General features: G+C 30.6%; 1 protein-coding gene across 1 annotated transcript; it reads left to right on the top strand.

Annotated features, from left to right (window-relative positions):
• The first annotated feature begins 156 nt into the window (after positions 1 to 156).
• LOC139492231 (MORC family CW-type zinc finger protein 3-like) lies at positions 157 to 26,430 on the top strand. Its single transcript, XM_071280415.1, has 18 exons — positions 157 to 268; positions 367 to 439; positions 2,973 to 3,105; positions 4,415 to 4,632; positions 5,265 to 5,415; positions 6,153 to 6,291; positions 6,728 to 6,856; positions 7,598 to 7,720; positions 8,387 to 8,484; positions 9,107 to 9,193; positions 9,784 to 9,915; positions 12,922 to 13,005; positions 15,825 to 15,858; positions 16,188 to 16,286; positions 16,899 to 17,129; positions 20,192 to 20,226; positions 21,285 to 22,760; positions 22,900 to 26,430. The coding sequence occupies exons 1-17, from the start codon at positions 236 to 238 to the stop codon at positions 21,691 to 21,693; spliced, it is 2,208 nt and encodes a 735-aa protein (XP_071136516.1). The 5' UTR covers positions 157 to 235; the 3' UTR covers positions 21,694 to 22,760; positions 22,900 to 26,430.
• Positions 26,431 to 26,716: the final 286 nt, after the last annotated feature.

Below are 26,716 nucleotides of genomic sequence, written 5' to 3' on the forward strand. Positions count from 1 at the left end.
CCAGTGAGAACTGAGGAAATATTTTTTGCTCGATTCCGAAGATTTATGTACAGCAACACAAATTATTATCATCCACATGAGAAGTTTATTGACATCAATTGGGATTCATTGCAACAAAATAACGAAAGAAATAATGCAGTTATATAGCGAGTTAATCAGTTATAGATAAATAACGATTGAAACATCGAAATTGATAGACTTTTTTTCATACCCGACCAATCACATTGTCATAAAAATGGCATTATACAGGGGAGTCCAAACTTCTAAGGTAATAAATACATTGAAATTGCAATTCAAGTCAGTCGTAATGGGAACAAAATAAAACATTGAACATTCTGAATATTCATTGCTCTTTTATTTGTCCAGGTGTCTCCTGCATACCTACACGGAAACAGTACCAGTCATACTTTCGCTTTCAGTGCAGTTGCAGAACTTCTTGGTGAGCATCCTTACAAAGTTTGAAAATGAAAATTAATAAAGTCCTGGCTCTGTCATTTTAAATAAATGAATTTTTTATTTAAGTGAGATTTTTTTTCACAAATTATATGCATCATTTTCGACGAGAAAAATTTCATTTATGAATAGAGAATACTGGGGGGAAAGTATCCTACCGTAGTCTTAAATCGTTCATCTTGTCAGTTCGTTAAGTATTTGTGTTTGAACTTAACACATGGGGAAACTACGCAGTGACGTCACTATGCTACTTCCGTCGTATAAAAACCGTGCAGAATACGTTTTTCTGCACTGTTGAATAAAAAAATATTTCTTATGGTAAGTTTTCATTGTTGTTTTCAATTATTGCTAAAAAATGCCAATTTTCTAATGCCTGTTTCAATACACCTTATCGCTAATCCCGGCTGACCCGTCCGTTTGAACTTTTGACGCATACAACAATCACTTTTCCATTGTGGCGTCAGATATTTTGTATTGTGACGTCAAAATTTTACGGGAACCTGTGTGATATCCAGTAATGGCGGACAAATAGCGATAAGGTGTATCCCGACTTCTGCATGTCTATAAAAAAACATTCTAGAACTTCACCAAATCCCACTTCTGACCTCCATTGCTTTGTGTACATTTCATTCAGCGTCATCAATCTTGTGGCAGGCAATACAGGTCAAGCAAATCGTATTTTAGGAATTTTAAAATGACATGCTCCTTATGTCTTTCGTGATTTTCCCGCGAAAAAAGCCCAACCAAAATGAGAGGAAAACTATATGAAAAAACGATGTTCATGCCATAATTTTGTACAGGAATATAGAGTAGGTTAATAAAAAACAATTTACATTTATTTTTCATGGACTTTTTTTTTTCATTCATTATAAAAAGATCCATATTCTGACCATCATGACTGTAGGTAAATATTCATACAAAATTCCATTTCTGTCGAAAGGGATGGCAAAAAATGAGGTTTCCTGTTGAATAAAACCCAAAGTTATTGCAAACTATTTTAAAACAATATCCCACAAAGAAATAACGTAATTGCTGTATACTGAAAAATTCCCTAATTGACAGTAAAGCAATTTGATTGGGTAGAACGAATTGACATCACATGATTTTGACGTCATTGAAATTTGATTGTAAACAAACAAGGTCAGAAGGTTCAGTATGGGAACAGCATCGTACATTGAGTTACTAAGAAACAATTGAGAGTTACCAAGCTTGACAATGCATGGTAATAAAAAAACGAAAGATAAGTCTACAGAAAAAATAAGAAAAAAATAGCCTTAGGATAACGACTTATCAACACACCTGGATATTATAAAGAAAAGAAAAAATAGAACCTATACTGGCAATTCGCCCCACTCTTGTTTACCAACTATCCCCACTTATAAAATAGGGGTAAAATCCCATTGAACACAGGTCTAACAACTCTTTACACTTATGAAAACTTATCAAAAGGGTTAAAATCCTGCTGAATAAAGGTCTACCAACTTGCCCCACTTTTTAATATGAAAATTAGAAAAACCACATGAATTTAGTCATGACAACTTACTCCAATTATCAGAAACAGTCTTTATTTAGTTTGCATAGTCTGTCCATACACTTTTGAAAAGGATGCAATATAGGTCAGCCAACTTGCCCCACTTGTGAATATCTGTAAATACTGTAGAGTCACTTAAGAGTCGCGAGTGGATATATGGGTCAGAATTTACTGTCATGGAATTTGTGTTACATCTGACAATTTCTTAAAATGTATAGCCAATCAGATTCAGAATGAATAAAACATAAAAAGGAAGAAAACTTGCAAGATGATGATATAAAGTACCCCAATAGATTTCAACTTTTTCTGAAGCAAGTGTTGAATATAGGTCAGCCAACTTGCCCCACTTTTGAATATCTGTAGATAAGGTAGAGTCGAGCGTCGCAAGTGGATATTTATTATTATACCTCAGGTATGCAGGGTCGTTATAATGAAACACATAAAATGTAGAATTCAATTTACAACAGTTATTTAATAACAAAGACTCAATACAGGAACAATTTTATTTTACTTTCATTTTCATATGACAAAATTGATATTTTTTCAATTTACACTTTCACTTCCTCTTTCTTAACAACTACTATACTATGACCTTGCTTTTAGTATTTTATACTAATGCATATGTCAATGTATAATCTGTATGCTGATGTTGGTGCCTTAGTCACAAAAACATGTAGACCAATAATTTTTTTGCAGTCCCTAAAATGTAATAACATAATTGTGCAATTAAATAGAGTTAACTGTACTGGTATCATTAGAATATTATCAAGATACAGCTCTTTTTACTCACAGTCACAACATAATCTGTGTCCTACCCAAGGCCTTATAGCACCATCTGACAAGGTTTTATACATTTATGGAATGTATTGTAAGTGTGGTGCCATATATTTCAATCCTATTGTGCCATATGAAAATACTGGGAGATCCGAGAACACTGATAGTTACACAACTCAGTATAACTTTTAAAATGTTTTTATTATTATTGTAGACAATGCTTATGATCCTGATGTGAATGCCTCTGAGATATGGATTGATAAAAGATCTATTAATAATACTATTTGTTTAACATTTGTTGATAATGGATATGGGATGGATCCAAACAAGCTACATAAAATGCTGAGGTTTGTTTGCCATTTTTATAGTAGGAGTCGGGTTTGCCATGATATGAAAGCATAATTTCAACAGAACCTTGAGCCAAGTAAAACAGTAACTAAATGTAATGGTAGTATTTAACAATTAATTCCTAAACATGTTAATGTTTTTTCATTCATTGTTCAAATTTACGCATTTGTCAATGATTTACAATATTTAAAACTTGTAGTAAGTATGAATGGACTTGTAGTAAGTATGAATGGACTTGTAGTAAGTATGAATGGACTTGTAGTAAGTATGAATGGAAGGAGATCATGTCAATGAGACAGAAACCCATTGTTTGACAAAAATAACCAAAAGACATTATTTAGATGGAAGTCTTGAACAATAGCTATATATAGGCATGTGCCAGTAATAATGGAAATTAGTTTTCATTCACTTGAACTTCCTTTCATCATTTGAAATAACTACTAGCAGAAGAATTATTTTGTGGTGACTGTATGTAGATAAAAGATGATGTGGTATGAGTTCCAATAAGACCAACTCTCCATCCAAGTCAACAAAGATGTAATACACATGTGATAGCTTTATCACAGGCAAACAACCCATAATTGTGAAATACTATGAAAGTACTTTTATTTGTGGGATATCAATTTTCGTGGGTTTCGTGGATTTAAGTGTCCAATGAAATAAAACAACCGTTGTTTAAATTGAGACACAGAAAGATCCCCATGTAGGTTTGACTACTGATATGATGCGGAGAATATATTGGAATGTCGCGAAATCTGAGAATACTATAAAAGTAGTCACAGTGCAAACACACTATGAACTACAACTGCAGACAGGATTACACCAATTAAATCTTTAAAAACCTAAACTGTACATCTTTTTATCTTTTAATTCTCATAAAAAAATATTTTTGATCGATGAAAGTCAGATTTCCGGTATTGATATGCTATGCTAAAGTATTCATTTTATATCTTCATAATTCTTGTACATGCTGGGCTAGCTTTTGATAAGAAGTGATTTACAATTCAAGATACATTTATAGCATTGTTTATGTTTATGGCCTAATTAACACCTTTGTGTTATCTCAGGTTGATTAGTGTGATCACTATGATTTACATTTTACATGGGTCAATGTTTACCTTGCAATTTCCTTCAATCCAGACAATTTAATTTGGTAAATCATAAATCAGTGTAAGCATCCATCAGCAGCTTACATGTTAAAGGAGAAGCTAAGTTACAGTACAATAAAATAAATAATGACTTCAATGTAGCTCTCTAGCATTAATACCTAATGACATTTGGCATGATTGCAATATCTGTATTTTTTAGTTTTGGTTATTGTGAAAAAGAAGCAGTTGGAAGTCATCAACCAATTGGACATTATGGTAATGGATTTAAATCTGGTTCCATGAAGTTAGGGAATGATGCCCTGGTTTTTACACGTCAGGCTAACTACATGAGTGTTGGTATGCTGTCACAGACTTACTTGAAGAACATCAAAGCAGAGACAGTTCTGGTTCCAATAGTCTCATGGTCATTGCCAGATAATATCCTTTTATTGCAAAGAAAAGAACATTTTCCTTTTTTCAAGTCTAGCATTTTCTCCTTTTTTTTTTATGGATGGTTGGTTATATATATTTGATTAAATAATTTACACTGTACAATCAAAATGGACGTTCATTATGTTATCTACTGATATGAATCTGCTGTTCTTTCTAAAAGTATTCAATATTTATAAGAATCAGATATCATTTTAAATAAAACATCATATATTCAGTAAAATATGTGTGAAATAACAATATGCTATTGATAAGTTTTCAGGGGAGATAACCTAAAATATTATTCTTTTGAATAAAGACTTTTTGAAAGAAAAGTTATTATCTCCCCCATGGGAACTTCCTACAAACATATATTGCAATTTTACACATATTTTACTGAATATGAAATGTTTTAATTCACATAATGTCTGATTCTTATAAATATAGAATACTTTTAGAAAGAAAAACTATATGAAAGCTTAGTTTGGACAATTTAATAGCAATTCAAAATAAACAGTTCCCCTTCAGCATGGAAATGAATATATAATATATAATATTCTATTGTATGGAAAAACACCAAGGAGTCCGAACATATGACAGAAATACCAAAACCTCACCTAAGTACATCCTTAACATTGTACAGATGAGAAGTAACACAGGAGATGTGAAGAGTAATCTACAATCAATACTTCAGCATTCCATTCTTAAGACAGAGAAAGATCTACTCAATGAACTGGATTCTATGGAGAAACTCAAGACGGGCACAAAAATAATTATATACAACTTAGCCAGGTAAGTGATTATTGCTGTGGTTACATGAATTTTGTTTACTTCAAAGTGTTATATTATACTATTTATCTGTCAGGACAATACTATTAGTCTTCCATATCAAAACTATTGTAGTTTGACAAAATAAACTTGTTTTATAGTTTGAACCATGTGTGTATTGCTGTATCGCTCCAAAAAAATGGTTATTGATTTCAATTTAATTTGGGGATATATGGTGTGACTCCCAATTGTTACGTTAAATTTGGGGATATATGGTGTGACTCCCAATTGTTACGTTAAATATGAATCTTTCAACCATTCCTGTAAAAACGAATTAGATATGCTGTTATAGATGACAAAATAGAGGTCAAGTTCAATATTAATGTAAAAATGTCACTTTAGTAGTTGCAGTGTATGAAGATGAGAGCTGTTCAATCAATGCTTTTCAAATCTTAATATGTTGTTCTTAACTTCTTAATTGTAAAGTTGTTGCTGTCATTTCGGCAGCCTCTTGTTAGTTAATAATCTGTTGGAAGATGAATATGCTAGTATTTACTCCTAGATTAGCATTCAAAATCAAAGTACTGCAGAAAGTGATAGTTCACCATAGTCAGATACAGTTTTATATGAAAACAAGACAAATAGATGATATTCAACAAAAAGAATAAAACTTAGAAATACCAAATGTATTGTACTTTATTGTACATGTACTATAATTCTTTTCCACAAAATTTTTAAAACATTAATTGAATTAATTTTAGGATAGGAAATGGCAATTTAGAGTTAGATTTTGACAGTGACCCTTTAGACATCAGAAATCCAGATACCCATGTTAAAGATTATTCTACCATTAACAGAATACAAGCAGAATCCAAACCACGATACAAAGTTTCACTCAGGGTATTTATGATTTTGATGTTGTGTGCTCATTTAGGTCTTGGAATTATGATAATACTTGTTCTAAGTCAGTGGCATTTTTTTCCAATACAAAAAAGAATATCACAAACTTTTTAGAGAAATCAGTTTACAGTATTTAAAGCAAAGGCAAACATGTTCGTACTTTGTCATTAACTAGTATCTGATAGCAGCTGCAAATTTTTTAATTAAACCCATCAATATTTTGTTATCTTCGTTTCCTAAGACAATGTAAGAGTTGTTGTGGAAACAGAATTTTAAAATTTGTTTTGAAAGGAGAGTTTTGTATTTTGTTTTTGTTGTTTTTTATTCAGTTAACTTCAAAAGTCTGATAGTATTTTGTGAACTCCATCACTAGTTGATAGATAAAACCTGCAGCGTTGAATCAGTTTATATATATGTTTTATTTTTATTTTTACAGGATTACTGCAGCATACTTTACCTAAAACCAAAAATGAAAATTGTTCTTCGTGGGAAGAAGGTGAAGACCAAACTTATACAGAAAAGTTTATCCCAGACAGAAATAGATACCTACAGACCAACATGGGCTGTATCCTTCCACATAATTGTTATTAGATATGATAATGGTCCAGAAGTTGTTGTGGGTTGTTGGTTCAGCATTGTACACCATTGATTTGTAATTTTAGTTTTCAACAAAATGTTCACTTATCAGTCAGTTTTATTTAATATATTATTTAAATAAGCTGATAAATGTCCTTGAAATGATTAGAAAACTAAATAATCATGTTAATTTGAATACATTGTATATATCTTAAATATGCAGTTGAGAGTTTATTGTCTCAAGTTGTGCACTCCATCACTAGTTTATTTTAACTAGATTCAATGATTAGGTTAAAGGTGGAAGACTATGCCATGAGTGATTTATCAAATTGCTTTAACATGTTGAAATATAATGTAGAAAGTTCAAAGTTCATTAAAACTTTTAAGCCCTGGTTTTCTGTACAAGATTGAACAAGTTTCATTTGTAATTGATTGGCATATATTCTTCAGATTAAACTTCAATGAATAGTACAATTGGTAAAAGAGTAGGATCTAGAAATTTTGATTGCTATTGAGATAAATAACTTTCAATACTATGTTTTAACACATAGCAAAACAATATTTGTTGTAACAAATAGAAGCATATGAAGAAACCTGTAAATAAAGCACCCTTTTTATAGCAAATTTTCAACAACCATGAACATTAATACCAATTGAAAATAAATTAATATAGGGTAACTCACATTGTTTAACTGGTTCCATATAATAGTTTGACTTTAACAAAATACAGGAGAGACCAATACCTATCAGGTTTGGATTTACATCAAGTAAAAACAGTGATGATTATGGTATTATGATGTACCATAAAAATAGATTGATAAGAGCTTATGAGAAAATTGGATACCAAAAACAGGTAAATATTTATATACTGAAAAAACATATTTCCATCAAAATTTTTGAAGTTATTACATTCCAGGATAAAGTTTTTGTTAAGTAATTTACCATGAAACTGGTTTCATCATTCTGAAACTTTATTTATTGTGAGAAGAACTATTTATATGAAATGCCAAAAAAAGATTTTAAGATGGAATTAACAGTGCACTAAACAGAGAGATAAGTTAGTGTGAGCAGGACATAGTGTCCTTTTGACACATAATTTTGTTTAGCTTATGTCAGTTGTCCTTGACTTTGATTATAATGTTTCCATGACTACTGAATTCATTGGTTAGTTTTCTTAGATTAGACTGGTTTGTCAATTACGATTATTACTCAACTGTATTTGTCTTTATCTTCTTATGTTTTCAATGATAATGTTCTGTTTGTAGGTCAGTTTCTCACTAACACTGAGTACTAGTAAAAGGTCAACTTTAAGGTCAATGTAATCATGTAAGATGTACAAATAGGTTCAATTGGTCTTAACCTCATTTTCATGAATCATTGATACTAGGAATTGTCATGGCACATGTAACACTTATTTTGTAATACCTAACCCAGTATTGTTTTTTAAATTCAGAATACATTTTATAGTAATATGTGATATAATTTTTCTGTACTTTATTAATTAACCTTTCTGTTTCAGCCAAATGAACTTGGAATTGGAGTTGTTGGTGTAGTTGATTCCTATTTTCTTACTCCAATACATAACAAACAAGATTTCCAAAGAGATGATAAGTACAGGTAACTTCAAATTTATTGTTTAAGCATGCAATGTGTAGATTGATTGATTATTGAGTGCTTAATGTCCAGTGGCAAATATGCAACAAGTAGAAAATTTGTGTAAGATCTGTTTGATTCTGTTTGATTTATTGTCTATTTGACAATTGGTGACTAACTAACGAATGCATATTTAAAAAAAAAAGAACCTAACCAGAACTTGTACAATGAAAGGTTCAAAATGATATATCTTTCAACTGACTTGTTGATTGACATTTTGCCATCCTAGGACCTTTTATAGCACACTTTATGGTTGAGTTGTAACACATGTACTTTAAAAATTGTTTAAAATTACCAAATATAATGTGTAAATAGCTAATTCTAATCAAATGATTGTGAATAAGCTATTGTGGTCCTCAAAGTTATTTCACTTATTCAGCTAGAATATAATTTCATAAAACATAGATTCAAGGGAAGCAGTGTGGCAAGAGGAAATTTGCAGAGGTATTTACGCCAGAGTTTAGATGCAAAATCAAAGCTTGTGAAAATTGGAAATGTATTTTTTGAAAGTACAGAATATTTTTGACCATGAAAATTTTGAGGAAGATCATATGGTTTCCTTATCTTTTTTATTATTTTTTTTCAGTGCATTTATGACGAATGCTGCTCAAAAATTAAATGATTACTGGAATGAAAAAAGAGGAGGGAATGAGAAGACTGCACCACAAAATCAGTATGTATTATACAATTATTTACCACAAAATCAGTATGTATTATACAATTACTTCTACCAATCACATTGAATGATACAGTAGAAAATGAATGTGTGTATTCCATAAAAAATGAAAACACTACATTATAAATTTGATGCTTCTGAAGTGCTTTTCTAGATTTACCTTCAATATTTAATTACAATCCAAATTCAGACCTGTATCAAGTGCGAATATTGTGTCCATTTTTGCCCCGACTGTTCAGTGTTGGACCTCTGCGGTTGTATCCAGCTGTGCGCAAGAAAGCAATTTATTAAACATGCTTAGACACACAGTTTATAGAATGTTACATCCAGTTAGAAATTGTTTTGTTTTGAAGGATGCATGTATTTGCTCATACAGGAACCAAGCTACAGCTTTTCATTCTTTAAAAGGTTGAGCATAATGAAACAAACAATTTAATAGAAGTTTATTTGTCAAGCATATATGAACAGTTCATTCATTTTAACTCCCAAATATTGAATGGTATACCCCAAGTCTGTTAAGTATTTTGAAGAGACACAATTTAAAACAAATAAAAAGCATGAATATATATGATGACACTATTTTGCAGACAAACGGTTCCTGATTGGACATGGGCTCAGTGTGATAATTGTTTACGGTGGAGAAGATTGACCACAGGAATGACATCTGAGGATCTCCCAGATAAATGGTTCTGTCATATGAATGCAGATGCTCAGTTCAAGTATGTGCACATTTTAATTTTATATGAAATAACATTACAGTTTACTCACAAATTTCAAACATGAGAATTATTCGATATCCCTACTTATAGTTTAATTTATATTATTTATCATAAGAAACCACCCTAGTGAACTTGTCGTAGAGTGCTTGTGTGCAGTTTTGGGAGTAAAGGGTTTGATCAAAGTCTCATCAAAACAAAAATAAATAAAATTATACTATATTGTTCCCCTTTTCTGACTTACAGTTAGCAGTTAGAGCATATTGTTTGTGGTAACAGGTCTTCTAAGCCTATCATATTCAAGTCTGACTCACTGTTTGAGTACAAAGCTGGATACATATATTCGTTGGATAAGCAATCGAATGCCTTTGTGCAGGGACCAATGTATAATGATATAATTCAAAAGGTGATCAAAGAAAGTCTGACAATGATTGAGAATATCAGTTTGATTCTGAATAAAACGATTTTATGAGGTCAGTCAAATAGTTACATTTATTGTGAACCCAATCAGTGTTCTCCCCAGGATTTTTTTAAGGCGCAAAATTCAAGGGCGCGTAACTCTTTTTTTAGAGTGAACTTTTGTGATCTGAAGCAATCAGTCATTAATCCATGACATGCAATATGAATTATAATGCTTTGTGTTATGTGTTTGATAATGCAGAGTATTTAATAATGAATTACAAGAATATATACATGTATATATATATGAAATAAATTGATTTTAAACACAAAAGTTATTTATAAGTCAAAATATAAATATTCATCTCTGTACTCTCTGCTCCTTCTAGGGATAATGTTTCAAGATAGTGTCATTTTGTTGCACAGTCTGTTCCTCAATTTTGTCTTTATCCTCTTTATGGTTGAAAACCCCCTCTCACAATTACTTTTGCTTATACCCCCTTTAACATTTGTAAGCCATGAAAACTCAGTCAGCCACTTGTCATTGAAACCAGAAACATGGTGCTTGCTGTTATCACTTGCTAAAACTTTAGCTAGGTTGGGATTAGGAGAAGCAATGACATCTGCTTATACTGACAGTGAAGAGGAAGGTGTATTCCCCTTTTCATTAGCAGTCATTAGGCAAAGAGGCTGAAAAAAAACTTCTACTTCCATCATCTGCCTTTTGCTTAGAAGTCACCCTTTTGTTATTTGCAGAGAACATGTTCATTCAGAATTAATAAAATGGAATATGGTTAAGATATTTTATCATATTTGGTATACAACTTTTTAAAACAAAAATATGTAAATGAACAGCTGACAATTAAGTTTTCGTAGTTTTACATTACGATTCCGTGTGTATTATTGTTAAAACATATCTCTGGCAGGTAGAGTGGGGTGCTCATTTTCGCCACATCTTTCCATGTTTTCTACAGTTTATGTTCAGGTCTAAATGTTTTTGAAGTATACTGATATTTCTATATGAAGATTAATTCAAATGCAAAATATACTTAAGCTTGAAAACCGATTTGGTTTAAAAAAATCATCTGAAAAGTTAGATTAAAGGGTGTTTGAAATTTCCGGATGTTTTGTCAATGGGGGACACATATTCGCCGTTTTTACACATCTATTTAAATATTTAAAATAACCGCAGCTTTTAACAATTTTTATCAAATCAATTGCATTATAGATGAATAGCAGACATTTCAAAGGTATAAAGAATTCAAAATTAGGGCATTCAGTCAAATATTTACTTAGAAATACTTCTTTGAAATCGTGTTTTTTATTCAGGAAATTGTCCGAAAATCGTTGTCCGTTTTTCGGTCATTTTCGGTAGGAGCCGCAATTTTGTCTCAGTTTAAAAAAATATTATATTTGTTATAAAAATATAATTTACTGGTACATTTCTTCCATTTCAGCCATCCTTTGAAGTTTTTACACCTCAAAATCCTTAAACGGCGAAATTGTGTCCCCGGCGAAAATGAGCACCCCACTCTAGATATAAACGAAACTTTGCAACTTTTTTAAAGTTAAGATCATTGAAATTATCAACTAGTGACATTATATAGAAGCTGCAGCAATTCCGTACCCGTGTTGATTGTCACATATTTCCCGACGAACGGAATTTTACGATCGATGTTCAATGATCATTTTATTTCTGAAAACACGACAGTTTGAGACAATTTACCCTGCAAGTAACATTTTTTTCACTTTATATTAAAATAAATCACTTCTCTTTATCTTTAATCAAAGTTTATTCTATTTTTTTCAATTACAAAATACTCTCATTCATAATTTTCATCGTAAATATCTTTAGCAATGTGTATTCAAATTTATCACGTGTATTCATCACGTTCATTGGTCGTGTTAAAATAGATTCTTCTTCTCGACCAATGAAACAATTCGTTATTTAAATGGTCAAGTGATCACACACACAATGCGTAAATACAATGTATTTGCGATCTATTTCTTCAATTTCTGCACTGAAGTTTTTATCTTTTTAAATTTTCTTCTACAAATATCTATCTTCTTGATGATCATGTAAGCTATTACATGATAACATAGTCCGATAAGGCTGAGATAAGCGTGGCTTAGGTAAAACTAATTATCAGTTATTGCGTAACACTGATCGACCTCTCAGCGGTGATCAGCAACTTGACAATTTTAACCAACATTTATAATGAAAATGTGAAAATTAACACGCTGCGGGATCAAGTATTAAGGGACAGCGGACAATTAAGACGCTGCAGGATCTTCGAAAATATTGTGAAGGCGCTGCGGCACCGCAGCGTCATATCGGCCTGGGGAGAACACTGCCAATCATACTTTTCCACAGATTCACCTGCAAGTTACCTAGTGAATAAACTACACAGAGAACAATAGCTATTGTATTTGTAAGATGGGACAATAGAACTTAAAATAGTTTAAATCTACAGGTAACTTGCAGTTGAATCTGTGGAAAAGTATGATAGGGTTCGCAATAATTCCTTGAAAGAATAAAATATAGCCAATAAATAAGAATGCAACAAATCTATATTGAAAATAATCTATAATTATTGTAATGTTTTTAAGTCGATGTGAAATACCTGAAGAGCCTGAAGATGAGGAAGAGGCACTGTCGGGAGCTACTTACAAGAAAACCTTTAAAAAACAACAGTAAGTTATAACACTGTCAGAAGCTACTTACAAGAAAACATTTAGAATACAACAGTAAGTTATAACACTGTCAGAAGCTATGTACAAGAAAACATTTAAAAAACAACAGTAAGTTATAACACTGTTAGAAGCTACTTACAAGAAAACATTTAAAAAACAACAGTAAGTTATAACACTGTCAGGAGCTACTTACAAGAAAACATTTAAAATACAACAGTAAGTTATTACACTGTCAGAAGCTACTTACAAGAAAACATTTAAAATACAACAGTAAGTAATTACACTGTCAGAAGCTACTTACAAGAAAACATTTAAAAAACAACAGTAAGTTATAACACTGTCAGGAGCTACTTACAAGAAAACATTTAAAAAAACAACAGTAAGTTATAACACTGTCAGGAGCTACTGATAAGAAACATTTAAAAAACAACAGTTAGTTATAACACTGTCAGGAGCTACTTACAAGAAAACATTTAAAATACAACAGTAAGTCATTACACTGTCAGAAGCTACTTACAAGAAAACATTTAAAATACAACAGTAAGTTATAACACTGTCAGGAGCTACTTTATACAAGAAAACATTTAGAATACAACAGTAAGTTATAACACTGTCAGAAGCTACTTACAAGAAAACATTTAATATACAACAGTAAGTTATAACACTGTCAGAAGCTACTTACAAGAAAACATTTAAAATACAACAGTAAGTCATTACACTGTCAGAAGCTACTTACAAGAAAACATTTAAAATACAACAGTAAGTTATAACACTGTCAGGAGCTACTTTATACAAGAAAACATTTAAAATACAACAGTAAGTTATAACACTGTCAGAAGCTACTGATAAGAAACATTTAAAAAACAACAGTTAGTTATAACACTGTCAGGAGCTACTTACAAGAAAACATTTAAAATACAACAGTAAGTCATTACACTGTCAGAAGCTACTTACAAGAAAACATTTAAAATACAACAGTAAGTTATAACACTGTCAGGAGCTACTTTATACAAGAAAACATTTAAAATACAACAGTAAGTTATAACACTGTCAGAAGCTACTTACAAGAAAACATTTAAAATACAACAATAAGTTATAACACTGTCAGGAGCTACTTACAAGAAAACATTTAAAATACAACAGTAAGTTATTACACTGTCAGAAGCTACTTACAAGAAAACATTTAATATACAAAAGTAAGTTATAACACTGTCAGAAGCTACTTACAAGAAAACATTTAAAATACAACAGTAAGTCATTACACTGTCAGAAGCTACTTACAAGAAAACATTTAATATACAAAAGTAAGTTATAACACTGTCAGAAGCTACTTACAAGAAAACATTTAAAATACAACAGTAAGTTATAACACTGTCAGGAGCTACTTACAAGAAAACATTTAAAATACAACAGTAAGTTATTACACTGTCAGAAGCTACTTACAAGAAAACATTTAATATACAAAAGTAAGTTATAACACTGTCAGAAGCTACTTACAAGAAAACATTTAAAATACAACAGTAAGTTATTACACTGTCAGAAGCTACTTACAAGAAAACATTTAATATACAAAAGTAAGTTATAACACTGTCAGGAGCTACTTACAAGAAAACATTTAAAATACAACAGTAAGTTATTACACTGTCAGAAGCTACTTACAAGAAAACATTTAATATACAAAAGTAAGTTATAACACTGTCAGAAGCTACTTACAAGAAAACATTTAAAATACAACAGTAAGTCATTACACTGTCAGAAGCTACTTACAAGAAAACATTTAAAATACAACAGTAAGTTATAACACTGTCAGGAGCTACTTTATACAAGAAAACATTTAAAATACAACAGTAAGTTATAACACTGTCAGAAGCTACTTACAAGAAAACATTTAAAATACAACAGTAAGTTATAACACTGTCAGGAGCTACTTACAAGAAAACATTTAAAATACAACAGTAAGTTATAACACTGTCAGAAGCTACTTACAAGAAAACATTTAAAATACAACAGTAAGTTATAACACTGTCAGAAGCTACTTACAAGAAAACATTTAAAAAACAACAGTAAGTTATAACACTGTCAGGAGCTACTTACAAGAAAACATTTAAAAAACAACAGTAAGTTATAACACTGTCAGGAGCTACTTTATACAAGAAAACATTTAAAACACAGCAGTAAGTTATAACACTGTCAGGAGCTACTTACAAGAAAACATTTAAAATACAACAGTAAGTTATAACACTGTCAGGAGCTACTTTATACAAGAAAACATTTAAAATACAACAGTAAGTTATAACACTATCAGGAGCTACTTACAAGAAAACATTTAAAATACAACAGTAAGTTATAACACTGTCAGGAGCTACTTACAAGAAAACATTTAAAATACAACAGTAAGTTATAACACTGTCAGAAGCTACTTACAAGAAAACATTTAAAATACAACAGTAAGTTATAACACTGTCAGAAGCTACTTACAAGAAAACATTTAAAATACAGAAGTTATAACACTGTAAAGTTTTTTGATTTTGATGGTACTATTTCTCTTGAACTTTTACTTGAAAGTGGTTGGTAATTTTTAGGTAATAAACTTTTGTGAATAACTTTGATACTTTGGGGGGAAATAAGAACAACTGTTTTTATCACAAAACATGTTAAAACCTGGCACATTTTTGATGTCAATTTAAAAAGCTAGTGTCACTCAATTTTGCTTCAAGTGTTATATATATAAAAAGGAAAACAGGAATTACAAAATAACAATGTTGATTTTCATATGTTTATTTATTTCTCATCATGATATGTATTTTTCTTTATTTCAGACAAGAAAGGAAAATAAAAATAAAATTTATGGCTGTAAGTATTATTAGCAAAGTAAATTATTCTTAATTCTGTTGTGTACCATACAATCGGACATGTATAGGGGATTGGCTGTTCAACAGTTATTACAGGTCAAAACAATTTATAATCTCAAAAAAAATAATAGTTAGAAATAAAAATCTTCATTTATTTGAATACTTTTAGGTGCAATTTTTCTACCCATCCCAGAAATATTATGTCTTGCAATTGAAGAAATAACCATTCTTTTATAACTTTATTGTACATGGAAATAGGTGTTTTATGAGTTTTTGTATCATTCAATTATTTACTTGGATTTTCTTACAAAAAAAATGTTGATTTTACAGGCAGAACAAAATAGAACTCGAGAAATGTTATTAGCAGCAAAGGAAAAAGAACTTGCCAGAAAGGAACAAGAAATGACGAAGAAAACTGCTGTAGGAGAGGTATTTACTATGACTGACATTCTCAATCAGTTAACCAAGATCTATACATGGCTATCACCAAATATACTCCATCTCAAATTTAGCCCCCAAATCTGTATTCCACCCTCAAATTGGTCTGTAAACACATATTTGATTTTTAAGTTATCTCTCATGAAAGGAACTTACAATCCTTTTTCACATCCAACATATATAACCTAAAGAAATGAAAGTTGTCATCAATTCAATCAGATCTGCGAGATCCTTGTAAGAAAAAAACCTATCATATTTGTAAAGTTTGGCATTCATCATTGCCCTTTTTTTTATTCTCTAAAACTAATACTGTCAAGTTCTTAATTTTTCTCAGAGAAATCCTTTTTAGATTTTCATCTGTTCTTGATTGTTAAACATTTCATATTGAACGTATTGAAATGGTAATAGTTCCAAATTTGAATTAAAAAAAACATGCAGTTGTAACTATATATTTTCATTCATTTAATTTTTGTTGGAAAATTATAGTGATTGCAGGAATATTTAGGAATAATGTGCAAGTAGAATTTTCCTAAGCTTGCAAGAGCTATATATATTGTACAAAGGATAAATAGGGGGAATAATAAAAGGATTGATTATTTGTAGGTATCTAGCACAGCAGGTTCTTCATCTGTGAATCCAAACTCCATGACTCCAGTTCAAATCAGAAGGATGAAGAAAGATCTGGACAAACTAATGAAGGAGAAGCAGAACAAAGAAAAAGAAATAAGTGAACTTAAAAGACAAAAAACTATGAGTGAAAGAATTTGTCGTGAATATCAGAAAAAGGCACGACATTTGAATTTAGATAATTTAATTTCAAGTGTCAATAAACAGGTATTGATTAGTTTCCTTTACCATCTGTTTTGCATGCATTATTTGTAAGTTTAACAGTTAAGATCTCAGATTCTTAATGACTGACAGTGAAATGATTTAGAAATAGGAGACATCTACCTGAAATATGTGGTAATTCTATACAACTTGTAAGATTCATTGTTATGGTTTTCATTTTTCTCGAGCCTTCGACTTTAGTTGAAAAAGCGAGACTAAGCGATCCTACATTCCGTCGTGGCTGCGGCGTCCACAAATATTTACTCTGTGGTTAAAGTTTTTGAAATTTTAATAACTTTCTTAAACCATACTGGATTTCTACCAAACTTGGACAGAAGCTTGTTTATGATCATTAGATAGTATCCAGAAGTAAATTTTGTGAAAATAAAATTCCATTTTTTCCGTATTTTACTTATAAATGGACTTAGTTTTTCTGTGGGAAAACATTACATACACTCTGTGGTTAAAGTTTTTAAAATTTTAATAACTTTCTTAAACTATCCTGGATTTCTACTTAACTTGTACAGAAGCTTATTTATGATCATAAGATAGTATCCAGAAGTAAATTTTGTGAAAATAAAATTCCATTTTTTCCGTATTTTACTTATAATGCACTTAGTTTTTCTGCGGGAAAACATTACATCCCTCTGTGGTTGTAGTTTTTAAAATTTTAATAACTTTTTTAAACTATCCTTGGTTTGTACCAAACTTGGACAGAAGCTTGTTTATGATCATAAGATAGTATCCAGAAGTAAATTTTGTAAAATGACAAATCCATTTTTTCCATATTTTACTTTACAGTGACTTGACTGTTAGTGTTGCTCTCCACCAATTGCAACTCATTCAAAATTTTGACCAAATTGCAATTTGTTTTATAAAATCAAATTGTTCAACTGGTCAGAAATTTGAACCAACTGCTGTAGAAAACCACAGCCAAGTCATGAAAGTGCAAGGTGATAAAATAAAACATACTTACAATCCTATAAGACTTTAACTCCACTTTAATGATGCTGTGACAAAATTAGTTTATCAGTTTGTATAGTTATATTATATTTATTTCCATGCTGAAGGGGAAATGTTTATTTTGAATTGCTATTAAATTGTCCAAACTAAGCTTTCATATAGTTTTTCTTTCTAAAAGTATTCTATATTTATAAGAATCAAACATTATGTGAATTAAAACATTTCATATTCAGTAAAATATGTGTAAAATTGCAATATATGTTTGTAGGAAGTTTCCATGGGGGAGATAATAACTTTTCTTTCAAAAAGTCTTTAATCAAAAGAATAATATTTTAGGTTATCTCCCCTGAAAACTTATCAATAGCATATTGTTATTTCACACATATTTTACTGAATATATGATGTTTTATTTAAAATGATATCTGATTCTTATTAATAAAACAGTAAATTTTGTAAAAGAAAATCTATTTTTCCCGTATTTTACTTAATTTTTCTTCCAGTTAACATTACATACAGTCTGCAGTTAAAGTTTTAAAACATTTTTAAGATTCTTAAACTATCCTGGATTTTTACCAAACTTGGACAGAAGCTTCTGACAATGAAAAGATTGTATCGAGAGGAACATTTTTATTGATTTTTTTCATCATTTTTGTTAAGTGTGTGATTAACAGCAAAAGTAGGCGAGTAGGGAAGCCGTAAGGGGACTCACAAACAATTAGAAAATATTTTTTTGAATTCGAGATCACGATAAAACATAATCGTTTTACCAAGATCTTGATAAAAAATATATTGTTATCTTGATAAACCGAAATTGTTTAATCGAGATCTCGAATTATTATTTCGTTATCTCGATTTATTATATCGTTATCTCGATTAATTATATCATTATCTCGATAATATACCTTTATCTCGATAAAACGAAACTGTTATATCAAGATCTTGGATTATTATATCGTTATCTCAATTTATTAAATCGAGATTTCAGATTATTATATTGCTATCTTGATTTATTAAAACCAGATCTTGGATTATTAAGGTGGTACCTAACACTACAGGGAGATAACTCTGTAAAGTCAGCTAAACGTTTTAATTACGTTCTGTTGTAAAGGGAATATTAAGCTTCTCACTGATCAAAGTTTGTGTTTGTCAAACTGCTATATAACCTGTGTAATTTTTCTGACAAAACGGTTGGTTCAAAATTTTTGAAATTTTTATGTTTTTGTTAATGGGTAAAGTAAATCATTTTCAAAATTTTATGAAAATTAAACGAGCCAAATTAATTTTAGTGAAAGTGTTTGGTACCACCTTAAATAGTTATCTTGGTTTAATATATCAAGATCTTGATAAGAATGAATCGTTATCTCGATAAAACGAAATTGTATTTCTGAATATGTCATTTTGATGTTATCTAACAAATATTCAAACTAATATCAGAAAATAAAATTCAAAGCGCTCTTTAAAATGTTTAACTTAATTAATTCATTTATTTAGTTTCGGAGAATAAACTTGTGGATTTTCCTTACTATATTTAACAATTTAGAAATTCCTTGGTTCAATGTATGGTCGACCTGAATACCAAAACATATATATATAAATATTAAAATACTCAACGTTACCTTTTTTTATTTTCACATTTTCTTTGCTATTCTTCATTCCATATTTATAGATGTAACATGTCCATTGTGTCGCAATGACAATTTCGTTTTATCGAGATAATGATATATTTTTTGTCGAGATCTCAGTAAAGGGTAATGTTTAATCGTGATCTCGAATTAAAAAAATAATTTCTAAATTTTTTGTTTGTCCCCTTACGACTTCCGTAGGCGATACACTGGGTTCCGTGGAACCCTTACAATTTGTTTTCTAAGAAGATCTATTCGTCACTGAACGTGCTGAAGATGACTAATGTATACAATTGAAAAGTAAGACAAATCATTTCATGCCACTGCATGCTGATTTTGATAGCCAAATCAAATATAATTTTTCTTGGGTGAACAAATCTTTAGATCTCCCTCAGGCACAGGAAATAAATGTATAATATTCTGATTAACTATTTAGTTAAGATTGCAGACTTGTAAATTACTTTAAAAAATATTGTTTTGAAGATAGAGGAAGATACTAGAGATGTAACATCAACAAGGTAATCCTTTATATGATATATTTAGATAGTAAATATACATGTGTTTGATTGGAGGCTGATTATAAGTAGACCAAATACAGTTTGGGGGGGAGATTCTTATGTTTAATGTTGCATTTCTGGCTCTAAATGGTTAACATTTGCCTTAAAATTTGATTCTCAATTTTAATGCCACTGATTTGTTTTTTTATAGATATATAAAGAAGATGTGGTATGAGTGCCAATGAGGCAACTCACCATCCAAGTCACAATTTGTAAAAGAAGAACCATTATAGGTCAAAGTAAGATCTCAAACACGGAGCCTTGGTTCACATGGAACAGCAAGCTATAAAGGGCCTGAAAAATGACTAGTGAAAAAACATACAAACGGGAAAACTAACAGTCTAATCTATATAAAAAATAAAAATCGAGAAACACTTATGAACCACATCAACAATATAGACTATATAATATCAATTGAAATGGCTTAACTCAATCAAAAGACATATTAACACAAGTGAACATTAACTGAATGAATAAATATTTCTTATTTCTTATGGGATCTCGAATTAAAAAAATATTTTCTAAATTTTTTGTTTGTCCCCTTACGACTTCCGTAGGCGAGACACTGGGTTCCGTGGAACCCTTACAATTTGTTTTCTAAGAAGATCTATACGTCACTGAACGTGCTGAAGATGACTAATGTATACAGTTGAAAATTAAGACAAATCATTTCATGCCACTGCATGCTGATTTTGATAGCCAAATCAAATATAATTTTTCTTGGGTGAACAAATCTTTAGATCTCCTTCAGGCACAGGAAGAGGTTCATTGTTGTTTTCCATAATTATTATGGAAAACCGCAATGATCACTTGAAAATTATGCATTTTGGGATCTGTGTCCTACATTAACTCATTAGATTGAAGATCCTGCTGAAGGCTACACGTCATAGATTAAAAAATGTTTTGTCAGTGAAACATGTAAAGTCTAGATTAAAACATCAATTCAGAATTACCGTTTTGTATGCCCCATTAATTAACTAGAAATGTTATAAAAGTTATAATTTTGTTGTCTTTTGTAGTGGGACAATTCAGATAAAGACAGAAGAAGGAGATATTGTAGACATTATACCTGTTGAAGAACCAAGTACATCAGGAACAAACAATTGTAACAAAGTGGTAGATCTGACAGTAGATTCTGATGAAGAGGACGGACCATCAGCACCGAAGATCTCTAGAAGGGAAGACATTAAACCTGACATATCTAAAATAAAGATAGAACCTAAACAAGAACCGTCTAAAGTAGTAAATAATACTCAAAATCAAAATACTCAGACAGATAAAACAGAGGACACTAAAACAAGACAAAGACTTCTTAATTTACAGGTTAATGTTCATAAATTGTTGAAAATGATTGTTCCCGATGAAGATCTAGGTAAACCAGAGAATGTGGAGGATATTGTTACTGCTATGATTTTACACAACTCATGAATATGTATGGAATATGTAATTGTCACTAAATGTTATATCAAGAAAAAAATGAGAACAAAAATGATTTTCTATTTATAGTTATAAATTATAGAAATCATCTGGAGAAGAAACGTTTCCTGAGGGTCAATCAATGACTTATTGTACACATTTTAGCATGAAGTTAGTCCAAATAATTATGACGTCTGGCAAGGCTAATTTTTTTTTTCTGGGACGGCGCCCCAGACGTCATAATTATTTGGACTAGTCTGGAGTATATTGTTTAAGTATTTTTCTCTGGATAATGGAGGCTTACAAAAAAAAGCCTTCAAAGATTAGTATGAAGGTTATCAGCAAAAAAATTGCTGTGCATTTTATCTTTAAATATTACATAATTTTGAAGTCAATGAACTAACTTGATAAAATCTGTAGTACTTATTTTATTTTGAATTTTATTATTCTGGACTTGTTAACTAATATATGAAAGCCAGTTTGCAAGATAAAGTAATATCATTTTTCCAGGAATAAATCAAAGGTCATTTTCATTTTCATGTCAGTAACATAGAAAAAAACTTGCCTATGTTTGCCTTAATAATGAATAGAAGAAAAAAAATAATACTAGTTCGGCACTTGTAAGTGAACAGAATTTATGACTGAATAATTCATATGTAGTTCTGCAGATTGGAATTAAAATTTTATTATCATATACTTAGCATTGATATGATAGCTTTTGCATATGTGTAATGAGCGGAAGTACACAAGCCATAATAGCCCACCCGGGCTGATAACCCATATCATGTGCATCTCGTGCACAAAACCCATAAGAGTGCCTCTCGTGCAAGTTACTTCCTGTGTTTCCGGTATCGGTTGTTTACTTTTCCATTGTGACGTCAGATGTTTTTTTATGACGACGTCAAAATTTACGGGAACTTTTATGGGGATAGGTTTAGTACTTGCTAACAAATGCCATTGACAATTATGAATCATTTTATAGTACAACAAACATGGATTAGTAATGATCATAAAACTTTTCAAAATTTTCAATGTTTCAAAATGCATCTATAGGAAATGTTACCATACATATATAAGGGGCCAGCTGAAGGACGCCTCCGGGTGCGGGAATTTCTCGCTACATTGAAGACCTGTTGGTGACCCTCTGCTGTTGTTTTTTATTTGGTCGGGTTGTTGTCTCTTTGACACATTCCCCATTTCCATTCTCAATTTTATTAGGTAATGATGCTGTTGTTGGACAATTATAGTATATTTGATTCATAATTTATTTTCTTTATAAAGTTTTTGACTGTTTTAGTTATTACATTTGTTTATTTGCCTTACATACATTTTTGCGCCTGTCCCAAGTCAGGAGCCTTTGTTAGTCTTGTATTTTTTTAATTTTAGTTTCTTGTGTACAATTCGGAAATTAGTATGGCGTTCATTATCACTGAACTAGTATTTATTTGTTTAGGGGCCAGCTGAAGGACGCCTCCGGGTGCGGGAATGTCTCGCTACATTGAAGACCTGTTAGTGACCTTCTGCTGTTGTTTTTTCTATGGTCGGGTTGTTGTCTCTTTGACATTCCCCATTTCCATCTCAATTTTATAAAACTATTGTCGGAAATATATGATAAAGTGATTAATACATGGCCTTTTCCACATCAGCCTGGGTATCATCCCTCGACCCATATCAGCACCTCGACTCTGTCTCGGGCTGATATGGGGGTCTCGGGATGATACCCAGGCTGAAATGGAAAAGGCCATGTATTAATCTCTATTTAAAACAGTACTACATATTCCATGAAATATTCACTGTGAATTTTATTGTTACATTTAGAAGATTTAATAATGTTAACTGATACTGTGTTGAAATAGGCCAGATTTCTGGAAATAATTTTTGTATGTTACATTTGTTATGTTTTAATTTTTTTTATCTCGAGTTAATGCTTTTATTGTTGAATTGTTTGTTTCATATCAAGATGATTATTACTGGTAGCGTTTAAACAAAAGCTATAATTCTATAGTCCAAATGATTTACCAGCAGTGAAATTTTGATGTCAAATTGCAACATGCATTTTATTTAATTGATTTTACTCATTGCGTTTTTAAGCTAGACAGAATGTCTTGGGATCAATAAGTATTACATACCTAACCCTAACAATGCGGTTTAATTTTACACAAAAAAATAGGGCTGGATTTTTATTGTTCAATACATTTTATGATTCCTATATCAAAGTATGTCACCCTTATCAATGCTTATTGTGGTTGGTGTTTGCGGTGACACATTTAGCACCCTATTAATAAAATTACGGCTTTGACAACTTGACTACACAAAAACATTAAAGCATACTGATTGTCTTTGTTTATTTGGAAACTCTTTAGAAGAGATAATTTAAGTCATGGGTCAAAATTTGTGCAACTGTCCAAGGTGAAAGATGATTTTTTAGAACAGGGGTACATTCAAATTTTCAGCAAAAAAAAAAAAAAAATACATGTTAAACCCATATCATGTGACCTTTTTGGTCATTAAAAAAAGTATGCCATACAATAGAAAGTAATATTGATATATAGTATCACTGGTACATGTTTAATATTAATTGCACTCACAAATCCTTGCATTTTAATATTCTAATTAATCATTAATATTCTTAATGCGACAATCTACTTCTAATTAGCTGATATTATCGATACATTTGTATGAAAGTTTATATTTGTCATTAGATATAGGAAGATGTGGTATGAGTGCCAATGAGACAACTCTCTATTCAAGTCATAATTTATTAAAGTAAACCGTTATAGGTCAAGGTAAGGTCTTCAACACAGAGCCTAGGCTCACACCGAACAGCAAGCAATACCTTTTTATTTTTATTTTTTTATTTTTATGAATTTGAGTGAAAGTAGAGATTGATTTAGGGAGAAAGACACAATACCTATGCCAAAATGTTTGTATGCAAGTAGTGAATGAGTTTAATATGATTTTATAGACAAAATATTGATGGATAACTTTTCATTATAGTCCCACAAATGCTTTGCAAATTAACATATTATCCTTTCATTTAGTGTCATTTCATTTCATTCCATTGAATAGGTTGTGATGTGAATCTCAGGGAATACATTGTAATATTTCATTTTTGTGTTAGATCATAATATCACATTATATTTTATATACACTGTGTACAAGTTGTTAAAGAAACAGAACTCTTTTATCTGATAGCAATCAAATTCTTCTTTATACATTTACATATACATATATATGAATTATTTATAAAATCAAGTCCCGTAATTTTTGGAATTTTGATACAAGGAGAAATGTCCTAGTTTCAAATGATCTCAGAAAGACTGCATCATTTTCTGTAGATTTTATCAGAGCATTGATAATTTTCATTAGGAGGACTTATAAATACCTGGTATAATTCTTACCTAACCTTGACCTCATGGAGGTCTGAATTATAAATACTGTATTGCATTTTTATGCCCCAACTACAATAGTAGAGGGGCATTATGTTTTCTGGTCTGTGCGTCCATTTGTTTGTTCGTTTGTCCGTCTGTCCCGCTTCAGGTTAAAGTTTTTGCTCAAGGTACATTAATGAAGACCTTTATTTAAACATTATCATTTCAATTTTTTATATGTGAACAGACTAAAAAAAAGCAAATTTTAATAGGTAAAATGTTGAAATTTGATCAGAAATCAACTTTTAATTTTTAAATTAGTGTTTATATCAAAAAAATTGAAAATGTGTTTTTGATTGAAAAAATACAACATCACATGGAGTTTTATAATTACTTATTTGTACATGTATTTCCATCATTGACAGTTCAATTTTTTGTTCAGGTAAATTAATCAGTGAGCGATAGATTTCTCTTGCAAGAAATTTAAAGGTCCCATTGCATAAACTAAACAGAGAACAATAGCTATTGTATTTGTTAGATTGGACAATAGAACTTACAAAAGTTTAAATCGACAGGTAACTTGCGGGTGAATCTGTGGAAAACTATGATAGGGTTCGCAATAATGTGAATTAAGAATTGGATGCATATGCTGTAAAGCTAATTGATATGAAGTTAAGAGACTAAATACAACATAAAGATAGGAGCACTTCCACACTTTTTAAAATGTGCAACTCATTTGTATTCATATTGCTTAAGGAAATCCTAACTGACCATAAGGTGCTAAAACAGCTGGATATGAGTAGGGAATTTTATATAGTCGAGTATTATGATGACATTTTGAAATTTCTTGGAAAACTTTAAAACCAACTTATTGTTGCTATATTTACGTAGAACATACTATTTATTTATCTTTAAAAATACTTGCTGTGCATCAGTAATGTTAAAAAATTTAAATATTCTGAATAAAAATAGCATCTCCTATAATCTCCTATAATCTCTCATGATAGTTCCATTGTCATTACCTAAGTCAATACTCATGGTGTTTACACATTTGGTTTTGAAAGAGGACATACCAGTTTAAGTTTTAATTATGCATTTTTGTCCAGGTTGCATGAGGTGTGAATTATGTTAATAGTATGATAATTCATTCCTCCTTCAACATTCATTTTTGAGCCTCTTGATCTGAAATTTACGTACAAGCACATCAAAACAAATTCCCCTAATAATCTCAAATAACATTGCTATTTATATGGCTTTTCAAATGACAAACAATTAGTAGTGCAACCTGGACATTTTTTCCTTGACCAACTTTATATATTATAATATTGCCAAATTGCACAAAAAGTTATTATCTAGTCAATAAAGAATTTGAAAATTGTTTTTATTTTACTGCTCCTGTTCTTGTTTGTATGTGGCTTTCCAAGGCTGATCATTGAACAACACCATTGGTGTAAAATATGACAATGTGGTATGATTTTGAACGAGACAACTATCCAACAATATAATAAAGTTTCAAACAGAGTATTCTGTATTTTGTCAGGCAATTTCAGCTGCCAAAACGCCATGCTAGTTTTAGCATTTAATAGGAATATATGTGTAATAATATACAAGAAAAATAGAAAATATCTGTCTAAGAAAACTTGATAAACGGTAGTTCTTCTTTA

Source organism: Mytilus edulis, chromosome 10 (genome assembly GCF_963676685.1).
Source record: "Mytilus edulis chromosome 10, xbMytEdul2.2, whole genome shotgun sequence".
NCBI classification, from domain to species: domain Eukaryota; kingdom Metazoa; phylum Mollusca; class Bivalvia; order Mytilida; family Mytilidae; genus Mytilus; species Mytilus edulis.

What these genes read in the sequence shown, in the direction of transcription:
- LOC139492231 (XM_071280415.1), top strand. Translation starts at nt 236, where the DNA reads ATGGCATTATACAGGGGAGTCCAAACTTCTAAG. An exon ending in TGCAGTTGCAGAACTTCTTG is followed by an intron (nt 440 to 2,972) that starts GTGAGCATCCTT and finishes TTATTATTGTAG; the next exon opens with ACAATGCTTATGATCCTGAT. An exon ending in AAGCTACATAAAATGCTGAG is followed by an intron (nt 3,106 to 4,414) that starts GTTTGTTTGCCA and finishes TGTATTTTTTAG; the next exon opens with TTTTGGTTATTGTGAAAAAG.